This window comes from Convolutriloba macropyga, chromosome 4 (assembly GCF_964194025.1).
Source record: "Convolutriloba macropyga chromosome 4, txConMacr16.3, whole genome shotgun sequence".
NCBI lineage: Eukaryota > Metazoa > Xenacoelomorpha > Acoela > Convolutidae > Convolutriloba > Convolutriloba macropyga.
The window spans coordinates 64,152,409-64,163,417 of NC_134471.1; the positions used below are offsets into that span (position 1 = coordinate 64,152,409).

Consider the following 11,009-nt stretch of genomic DNA (forward strand, 5'->3'; position numbering starts at 1 on the left):
AATTGCACATAGCGATTGAAAAATATATCAAGTTTCTAGGACTTTCCTGAATAAGATAGAGGAGAGGAATAGTTCAACAGCTGATAATACTTCCTCTAAGTAAAGTAACCATGAGTCGTTAGGATGTTGATGACGTCATTTGCGATTTTAAAAAAAAACAATTCATAGAAAGGTCTGAAGGCAAAAATTGCGAAACTCACGCTCAAATTCACCTCAACCTAAGATGGAAAATTTAATAAGAGATCACAGTACAGCTTGCGACGAGTACAAGAGAATAGGACACGTATTACACTGGTACTGTTAGAGATATACAGCATCTAAAAAGACTACAAAAAGAACTTAGTTTAATGAACAGAACAACACCAACAAACATGACTACCGTAGGATTTGCTTTAAAACACGTTCTTAGATTGAAGAGTAACTAAGATCTCAACTCAAGAACAGATGGGGTAAACTAAACCTTTTCAGCCTTATTTGGGCTAATGATTTCAATAGAGGGCATGATTTTACCTCGCTTTTTTTAAATGAAAAACCCAAAAGTTGCCAATGCTTCGACGGAGCATGGCTTGTAAATAGCTTTTAGTAGATTGCTTGCATTTTAATAATTCTCTGAAAACTATGCGCAATGAAAACCTGTCCAAAAACATTATTTTCTAAATACTTCTCACAAACCGATAAAAACCATTTCACATATTTTACAGAATATGGTCATATTATAGGAGCAACATTTCAATAACTCTACTGTTTTCATAATTGAAACATACCCATAAATATATATTGGCACCTCGAAGAAAAAAATGCAATAACAACCGCTGTTACAGAATTGCATCTGTTTCCTTTGCAAAGTAGTAATTATTTTGTTCAGGTTCTATAGAATGCTTTAATTTTTTATGAAGGAAAGGAAACACTTCCATAATTGCAATGAGAAGTAAATCAGCACATGAACAGAAGTTTTTTCATTCACAGTTGCATGCAAATTTGCACTTTTCAACCAGAGACGTCATAGGTCTTCCATCCAATCAGAGCCGATTTTCTCAATTGCATTTTGTTCGCACGAATTAAGGGTTTTTTCTTCTTTGCGTGAATGACATTGAAACCCAACACACGCAGACTTCATCAATTCGTCTCTAACAACTAGTAACCTTAACAGTGACACGGATTAAGTCCAGCACTTTTTTAAGTACAGTCAATGCTACCAGCAGATATTTGACAAACAATTTTAGTTTTGAGCAATGAAGGGTTCTAGTCATTCACAAATTAACCTCATCCGCCCCCACCCATTCTTCGCATTCCCGGCCTCCAGCTACAGCTATCCCCGCTCGAACCACTACCGCCCATTAATGGGTTATAATCTCTTTTCGGATTGGCTGCAGTCGATTTTTTAATTTTGGCATCTGCGTTTGAAATATCCGATTGAGTAACGTCCGCTTCTGGTTTCTTTGTTTTGGAGTAGTAACCTTTTCCCGATTGTAAATTTTCCCATTGTTGGATTTTATTCTCTCGTTCTTTCTCTTCCCGTTCCCGAATTTTGGTTTTTTCAACTTCAACTTGTGCATCCAGCTTTTCCTGAAAACACAGTTTGAAATATTCCAATTTCAAAAAATATAGCCATCGAATGATTGGAATAATCCATTTTTTAAACTATCCATTTGTTAGGGGGTCTATGCAGGTGCAACTACTGTGAAAATGGACCAGTACTGGATTCGAACCAGCATCTCTTACTTGCAAGCCTAGTGTGCTACCCATTTACACCAACTGGTCTTAAGCTCTCGAACTTGGGCATCTCTTATCACCCGTTCTCACGTTCTTTCTTGTTCCTCAGGGTTTCATTTCTCTATCAAAGTATACGTTGAACAAGTAGAGCTTCGAGTCAAACTTATCTTATGCACAATTTACATTAGGTTGTTCTCTCTCGGCCTTCTAACACCATTCAATAAACTAGTTTCAGTTTAAAATTAGGGTAGTTTCCCAAAAAAAAATCAACCAAACAAAAAAACATAATTTTCACTCAAACAACAATGCACATTGCAACGCATATACCATCCACAAATTCATTCATACATTGACATAGTACAAGCAATTATAGCCACTCATTCAACACAGAACTGACCAAGTGCTCGCATACCTGCATTCTGGCTCTGGCAGCTGCAATCTTCTCTTGTCTCTCCAGGAATTTGAGAGGATCCTCTGATGAAGTGGAATTGCCTGATGCCCTGGTGGAACTTCCACCTGCAGAGGCGGAGGATGATGTTCCCCTAGAGGGAGTATTGCGCATGATATTGAGTTTGCTGAAAAAAAGTTAAAATGTCACAAGTTCCTGTATACATAGTAAGAACCACTTTCGTCATTTTAAGATGTGCACGTTTTGTGTTTTAAGCAAGGTCAAGTGACTATGCAGAAGTCACTTCGAAATTTTGGATTATGATCTCGAAACACTTGGATATAGCTTTGTAAGCATAACCGACAAACGTTGGCGAAGTGCTCTCAAACGACCGGTAGGCTTCGTCAGTAGCTAGCCACGTTTTAGTGAGACTAGCTTTAGCTTAATTGAAGGGGCGTGAGGTAAGCGCAGTGAGGTTTCACCGGGGAGGGGGTATGGGTGCGACAGTTGGGGGGGGGGGGGTGGGAGGGGGACTTTGGCTGCACGAGGCCCTTAAGGCCTGAACGATGTGCAGGTGTGGGGATGGGGTGACGTGAGGGGGGCTGGCGTGGGTGGGTTTGTGGGGGGAAAGGGTCAACCTCTAAGAACGTCTCTTCACACCAAAGTATAAGTCTCCAAAACGGTTTCTGTGAATCGCATACTTGAGAACTAGTGAGCTGAAAGGCTTTAATCAACACCTGTTGCGATAATAGCAGTTGAATAAACTGCCAGTGTAATAAATTTTAATGCCCAATCGACACTGGAAAAACACTTCAGCATTAGACTACGACTTTATCACACTCTTTTATCGCCACTGTTACTACGCAAACAGTCGGATAAAAGAGTGGTGATAAACTCGTAGTCTAATGATGGAAAGTTTGATAAACTTGTAGTCTAAAAAACACTTGTGTGGTGTACGTTTGTGTGGTGTCTGTGCGGTGTGTGTGGTATGTGTTTGTGTGTGCAGTCTGTGTGGTGTGTGTGTGTGTGTGTGGTGTGTGTGTAGCAAGTGCGTGCGTATTTGTGCGTGTGTCTGTGTGTGGTGCGCGTGTGTGGTGTCTGTACGGCGTGTGTGTGTGTGGTGTGTGTATGTGTGGTGCAAGTGCGTGCGAGTGTGTGTGGGTGTGTGTGTTTGTGTGTGCCTGTGTTTGTGTGTGTTTAAGTGTGTGTGTGTGTGTGGTGCAAGTGCGTGTGTAAGTGTGTGTGGTGTGCTGTGTGGTGCAAGTGCGTGCAAGTGTGTGTGGGTGTGTGTGTTTGTGTGTGTGCCTGTGTTTGTGTGTGTTTAAGTGTGTGTGTGTTTGTGTGTGTGCGTGCGTGCGAGTGCGTGTGTGTGGGTGTGTACGTGTTTGTGTGTGTAAGTGTGTGTGTGTCTGTGTGTGCGTGTGTTTGTGTGTGTGCGTGTGTCTATGTGTGTGTGGCGTGTTTGTGTGGTGTGTGTGTGGTGTGCTGTGTGTGTGCGAGCGAGTGTGTGTGTTTGTTTGTGTGTGTGTCTGTGTGCGTGTGTGTCTGTGTGTGTGTATGGGGGGGGGATGCGGACAAAACGAAGAACAGATCCGAAGAAATATCACTTACCTTTGAAAATGTAATTGTCCACAAAAAATAAAAATGAAAAACCGATAAATCTGTGTTCAATTTTGAAATGACCGCAACAGGTGTTGATTAAAAAATTACCACACGATTGTTATCGCCCTCGAAGTTATCATAACACCTCGGCTTCGCCTCGGAGAATACTTAATGCCAGCTGGGCGCTACCTGTTTATCCCGTTTTTGAGAACGAAAAATGGACAAATGGGTCAGACGAATAATTGCATTAAAAAAGATCAACAGGACTAATATAATTGCTACAAATTATTTAGAGAGCAATTAAAAAACTACCAACTTGTACGCGTAGTATAGAGTGACCAGTCCAAGAATAATGAACCATCCGTACTCTTGGAACACAGTGAAGAAAGTCAACCTCAAGTCACTCACAATCCCGTCTGATTGGTGCCCACCTGCACCTTGGGTGTGTGAAAAGTGGGGTTGTGCCATTTGGGGAGGATCACCCGCGTCCCCTCCTGGTTCTGGGTTCATTAGGTATCTATCTTAGATCTCAATTAATCTGAAAGTATTTCAATAACATACAAAGCTGATGGTAGCACTTCGCATCTGAATAAAGAATAAAAACCGAACTCGAATTTTGTCTAGAAGTCTTATACAAAGTAGGCAAAAATGGAATCATTTATGACCTGTGCAATGACAGAAAAAACTTGTATCAGATCAAGGATTCACAACTGAGTTATATACTCGTTACATGAAAGTGCACTGTGAAATAACGCACGCTCTTTGCACGCATTTGTTACAGCTCAAGTTTTCAAATTTTAGTTTCATCTTAATCCTCGGTTAGATTCTTTGGCTAAAATAAAAAATTTTTGAATTGACAGATCGAATCGAGTATGCACTAAAGCAAAATCAAATTTAATACAAAAAGAGAACAAGTAGCCAAATCTCCCTTACATGATTTGAATTTCAACGATTGCCATGCCAGATGTCTATTTGTTACAGTGAAACTAATCTTACATCTAAAAAACAGTCCAAGTTGTTTCTCTTCATCAACAGTAAGTCAAAACTATCACTTCCTATTATCGCACAGAAACCAAAAATCCCGGTTCCGGAAAGAAAACCCCACGAAAAAAAAACACTTCATTTTTGATAGGAAATAAACCCCCAAGGAAAGGAAATAAAACCCCTCGGAAATAAACCCCCACTTTCCAATTAAAGAGTTGCGCATTTAGCGCGTTTGGCCATGCCTCGCGGGCCATGACCATGCCTCAGCGGCCCGTGGGACTTGATATGAAACTATCACAACCGAACAAATTATCACAACCAAAGCCAATTTTAAAATGGGGGTTCATTTCCGTGGGGGTTATTCTCCGTGGGGGTTTATTTCCTATCTAAAGTTAAGTGGTTTTTTTTCGCGGGGGTTTATTTCCTAGACCCCAAAAATCCAGCTGTAATAACAAAATCATTGAAATTTTATAACGATGGCCAAGCATAATGCTACAACAAAAACAAAATAAGAAAGCTCGAATGTTTCTGTACGTGGCACAGAATGTTCCCACATTGGCACTTAAAAGCATACAACGCACAACATCACCATATATCAAATTATACTGCAGAAAAGTTTCTCTTAGGGCAAATTATTGTGTCTCACCAAGCCACTGCCAAAAAATACTTTCTTAGCTTAAAATTGAAAAGCACCAGGGGAAAAAGATTTTTCAGAGGAACCAGAAATGACTAACTAACTTCAAATTACAAAAGAATTTTTAATTTGCGCAAATTTTCCAAAATTGTTTTCAGAAGGGTGTTTCTATGATACTAACAAGAGCCAGTTCAGTCTCTTTCTTTGTGTCATTTAGGATCTTGATTTTGCTTCGTCAGTTCAACTGTCTCCGTTTGTAAATTTTCGACTAAGTTTGAGAACTTTAACATTTTTGAAGGTCGATTTGATTGACTCCCAATTGAAAGGTAATTGTATTTTATACCGCGTGCTTTTTACAGAAAGTTGAATGAGGTCAAAAAGAATAACTAATATAGCTGTAGCCGTTTCAATAAAATCAACAAAGCCGTTTTATCTTCAATCTTTAATTTGATAACTAAACGCAAGTAAAAAAATGAAGAAGCAGACTTTTCCACTTGACCTTGCATTCAGATAAGTTTTTTCAGAGCGGCCTATTTGTAGCAAACAAAAATATTCCTTCTCAAATGCAACATTCTTTTCCTACAAAAAAGCACATGGTAGGAAATTGATTGAACTTTAGGTTATTAAGGGAGCAGGGAATACACTATTCAGAAACAAAACGACAAAATAAACATGGGATACGGTAGAAATTCGTTAGTTAAAGAAGGCAAAGATGACAAATTTAGTTATATTTCTGAACAAAGCACAAACAGATCAAGTTATCAAGAAAGGTTAAAACGCACAAAACCGTTCATAAGACAAAGTTATGATCCAAAAAATATGACACGCGTTAGTAGCCCGACTCAACAATCTGTCACAAATATGAGGAAAAGGTGTCGAAGTACTGGATTTTAGATTGATTCCTGATCCGTAGTCGGCAGTCAGTATATTTTGGTAGGAAACACTCGATAATTTGGCTGCAGACGGATCAATGACTTTAGTCCAAAAAAACTTCAATATAACCTTTCCATCCAATTAAGCCTATATAAAGCTAGATGTTCTTTCAAGCACGCAGCATTAAAAACAATAAAGCAAATGCTTCCGTATTATTCGTCGTAATTGTTCCAATTTTAGTTAGAACACATAGCCTGAAAACAAATTTGTACAATTGCTGGTCAATTGTTAGCAGAGCGTCATTTTAAAAATGCAAATATTTTGAAATTGAAAGAATAACAATAGCCTGACAAAATGAAAAAAATCACGCAAAAAGTTGAAAAGGCAGCAAGCAGGTTAAACGAAATAAATATCTGTTTGATTAAAAGAAAAACAAAGCAACTACATACAATTCCACAAAATTAGTAAACCACCAAACCTGTTTTTTTGTTCGTTTGATTGCAAGAGTTTATAAATTGTAATACAGCAAATGAACCTACAATTCAGACAAACTAAAATCCAATAAGGAACCTGCCTATTTTAGACTTCCGTTGGCATCAAAGTCGTTGAAAAGTTATACGAGAAAACTATCAAACTAGTCAACATAGGAAAACACACCAAAAACACTTCAAGCTCAATGAGATTTCCAGAAAAGAATGGTGTCGCTATTTCTGAAAGGCGACATTTTAAACTTGTTCATAAGAAAAACTACTTACACTGGGAAAGCAAGCATTTTCATTAATAAATCAAATTTGGGATGAATTGGCAAATATTACAAGAATTTATATGAGAGGATATGCAGAGTAAGACCAAAACCCATATATACATGATGTATCGTTACAAATATTTCTGACTTAAAATGTACCAAAAAAGTTATAATCGGTAGCTATATACAATAAGTTTGTAATAGACACAAAGACCTCATGAGATTTGCCAATTGTTTGACTGTAAGACAAATTACATAGGCCTGGAACGTTAGAAACTCACTTCTCTGAAAAAACAATTCGGAAATTTGACTTCTGCGCAAAAGGCATTAAAATAATTGGCGGAACAATTGGTGCCCCAACTAATTCAATTTTTTTTCATTGAAAACACAGGAGTTTTGAACCATGGGGAAAAATATCACTAAATTGTAAAAACAGATCCTTCTATATTTTCTCTTTGTGAAGAAATTCTCGACGCAGCGAGCTTCAACACTCGATTCAGTTTTTCAAGGGCTTTTCAATGATACCGCTTTTGCATCTCCCCGCAAGAGATACCAACCGTCCAAAATTGACTTTAAAAAAGCCAGGGTGTCATAAAGTCTCTAACCCCACAAATAAACTTAGGGTCCCCAAAAAATAAACCTTGGTCGCAAATATAAATTAGATATTTCAATGCCAAAATAAAACTTCCTTTACAAATATGTACATGTTCACTTTCTCAATAGAAAATTAACAGCTGTTGTGTTGTGCTGCAATGATGGAATAAATATACACTAATATACACATTACTTGTTAAACTAATCTACTGATTAAAAGTTTATGACAGCTCAATTATATAAAGAATTCAGAATGCCGCTGTGCTCTTAAAAGTCTCCCTTCAACATGATTAATTTTTCAAAAATTTTAACCAAAATTTGCCTATTTTAATTATTTTGGGCAACAAGTCATGCTGAGACAAAAAGCATTCAACGAAGAAGACAGTTTTTCAGGTAAGCACTCTTTAGACCGTCACAAAGCGAGAAGGCTCAAATATATTCCATTCCCAAGTTCAAGCGGCATTAGAAGACTACGTTCCTATTAATGTAAGAATGAACGACGGAGGAGTTCAAATACGACAGTCGGGAGAAATTATGGATGCTTTATTGCTGAGATGTTTCGAACATGTCAACAAGCTCCACTTCAAAAATTTAGATCTATTCTTTTTGGTCAACCCCCCTTCCTCTCCACAAGGCACTCAAATTTGCTTATTCATCACATAGAAGCAACATGATGACCTAGATAACAACAAAAATCGGAAGCGGGGGTCATAAGCGGCACCGAGGGAAGGAGGGGGAAGAGGGAACCCAACATTTTTCCAGATCTCTTACTGTCCAGAGAAGGGAATATGTTTTAATCCAGTAAAGTTTTATTCAAGTTTCGTCACTGACGGGAGTTCTGCACAATGGACATGTGGGTGACTTTTGCAACCAGTGCGTAATACATGGATGGTGGAACAAATGCGTGCATTCTGGCAACTTTGTTGTCGTTTCTTCGACTTCAAAGTTAGCCAAGCAAATCGAACAGGACAAATTCTCCAAAACTTGTTCTTTCGTTGTATTCTCCCGTGGTAGCTTATCAATTACTTCGGTTGATAAACCCGCAGGTCGTTGCGGTTCGTTATTTTGCTGCAAAGAAACCATCAAAGTGATATAAGTCTCAAGCAACTGCTCCAAAATAGATCTCTGATTCAAAAGAATGACTTCAGTCGTGCTCTGGGGCAAATCTAATCCCAAAAGTTGCATGATTCCTACATGCGTGTCTAAGTGTGGAATGGTTTCAGGAGGAGTTTGATTCCCTGACGTCGAGGTATTTCGGTTATCAGTTCTTCCGGTCGTTGTCGTTTCTTCATCTTCGTCGCTATCGTCGGAGGAGAAAATCGTGTTCGTATCCTCAGATGCTCTTAGGGTTCTCGTACTATTTGCGAACCTGTCTAGAGTGCTTGTAAATCTGACTCCAATTCTATTAGCATTGCGATTAGCGACTACCACTCGAGGTCTGGGAGTCGCGTCATCCGATTCTTCGTCATCATCCTCAGAATCGTGCACGGTTGTTCTCTGCGATGACGCTGCATTACTGGATCCTTGATTCTGGTTTCGAATCGGAGGTACAGCTCGGGGGGTGTCAGCTTCGTCGAATATTTGGTTTCTTTCATTCGGAGGTGTCCGCAGAACTGCTCTGATGTCTCGTCTATTTGACCTACGAGATGAAGATGAATTACTTCCACTACGATCACTTCTAGTTGGTGATCGATTGATTCCAGAGACATTTGACCTTCTATTAAGCTGTTCCCCATTACCGTTGGCAGTATTGATTCCAGAGTTATTAGCAACGGGCGATGATCTAGTGCCCGTAAAAGTCCTCCTTGGAACTGTTGATCGAATGGATTCGTTGGAAGCATTAGCATTCGAGCTGCTGCTACTCGAGCTACTAGATGCAACAAGAGGTTGATTATGGGAACGCGTTACGTTGGTCGTTGTCACGGAAGTTGATGTGTTTGCTGTTGATGTCGAGGGTAGAAAATTGGGTCTTGAAGCAATTGATGTACTTGTTTCTTCGATACTCCGTCTTGGGGTTGAAATACTTGATTGGGCACTAATTCGGTTTTCAGCAGCCACGGATAATCTTGGGGCGGATGCCATCTGATTTGAGGCGGCATTTGTTGAAGTTTCCGGAGCATTAACACTATTACCCGGAAACGTCCGTCTTTCAAATCTAGTTCTACCTGAACTTTGTTGAGTGCTTGTCGGTTCTGGCAAGTTATTCTGGCGACGGATTCTTGTCAATACATCGTCGACACTTTCAACTTCAAACTCCGATGTATCTGTCAACGGTTCTCTAGCTATTACAGGACTGTAGTTTGCTCCCACTGACCTTCCTGAAGTGCCGACAGCACTTCCCGCATTTGCACCTCCACCATTTGAAGACGACCCAATTCCAGTTCTAGCTTGGGATCGACCCACAGCTGTTTGCCTGGTCTCATTAGTTTGAACTGACCCACTGTTGGCAGTATTTCGAGATGTACGGGCTTCTGCTGCATCGGCGTTCTGTACCCTGCTCGAATTTGAGCCCGCGTTGTCTGATCCAGGCGGTTGATTTCTGGCTGGACTTGCATATATTTGGGATAGAACTTGAGAAAATTCTGGCGATCCATTAGGAACAGTTACTTCAGCTCGTTCAGAAGAATCGGTGAGCTCATTTGTTGACTCGGAGTTTGTCAGATTTGAGGAACTGGCAGATGGCCGAATGGTGTTAGACCTTGATGATAGTAAATTGGTTCTACTGATTGGAAACAATGACTGAGGTCCCGAATGGTTGCCACCATTGCCAGTTCCATTACCTCCATTTGCTCTAACTGGAATCCGACTCGAACTTTGAGCTCCATTCGAATTTCGAGGTGTAACTCTAAAATCCCATTCTGTAATGTCCGGCGAACCATCGCTGTCTAATATCATTCCCACATCGTTAAAGTACTCCTGAGCCGGATTCGTACGCCGACGCGCTTCGGGAGGTACTAGCGATGACACCCCAGAATTTGATGCTGAAGGATTTGTAGGTGAATTCTGTGCACCAATTGAAGGCAACGAGAATCGGTTTCTAACTCTCGGACTCGCGTTGGCAACGTTTGCAAGTTCTGCTGTCGGAGCATAATTCGACAACCTTCTAGTTGGAACGTTAGTTTGCGAAGTTCTAGGATTGCCTGACAACCCTACGCTTTGCACAGGTGGTTGCAAAGATAATGAGTTTCTCGGAGCAAGTGATCCACTGCCACTGCTGTTTAAAGAGTTGGATTGCTGTCGTCTGGCCAGCAGCCTGGAACTTTTGGTCTGGGATACATTTGGAGGGGGACGCTTTGGATTCAAGCCTCCACTAGACATCAATCACATTTTTATCTGAATAATTTCAAACTGAACACATTTACAAAAAAATTGATAAGCAAATTGGACAGATGTGGCGTATAGATTCAACGCTGCAAATTACAACTGATCAATAAATTTTCAGGTGTTTGGTTTTGAGCATATTGAAAATTCTACAT

At 39.9% G+C, this 11,009-nt stretch overlaps 2 protein-coding genes across 2 annotated transcripts in view; both read right to left on the minus strand.

The window, feature by feature from the left end:
* Nucleotides 1-632: 632 nt before the first annotated feature.
* LOC142338607 (selenoprotein S-like) overlaps nucleotides 633-11,009 on the minus strand; it is a 482,730-nt gene continuing 472,353 nt past the window's right edge. The window contains exons 2-4 of the mRNA XM_075388434.1: nucleotides 4,020-4,243; nucleotides 2,126-2,288; nucleotides 633-1,566 (exon numbers count right to left, since the gene is read on the minus strand). Coding sequence (XP_075244549.1) covers nucleotides 1,264-1,566; nucleotides 2,126-2,288; nucleotides 4,020-4,213 — 660 coding nt within the window. The 5' untranslated portion in view covers nucleotides 4,214-4,243 and the 3' untranslated portion in view covers nucleotides 633-1,263. The remainder of the gene's footprint in view (nucleotides 1,567-2,125; nucleotides 2,289-4,019; nucleotides 4,244-11,009) is intronic.
* Nucleotides 7,581-10,977, minus strand: LOC142337817 (uncharacterized). Its single transcript, XM_075387347.1, has one exon. The coding sequence runs from the start codon at nucleotides 10,849-10,851 to the stop codon at nucleotides 8,347-8,349; it is 2,505 nt and encodes an 834-aa protein (XP_075243462.1). The 5' UTR covers nucleotides 10,852-10,977; the 3' UTR covers nucleotides 7,581-8,346.

Coding starts and splice junctions, on each gene's coding strand:
- LOC142337817 (XM_075387347.1), bottom strand. CDS start 10,851: ATGTCTAGTGGAGGCTTGAATCCAAAGCGTCCCCCTCCAAATGTATCC.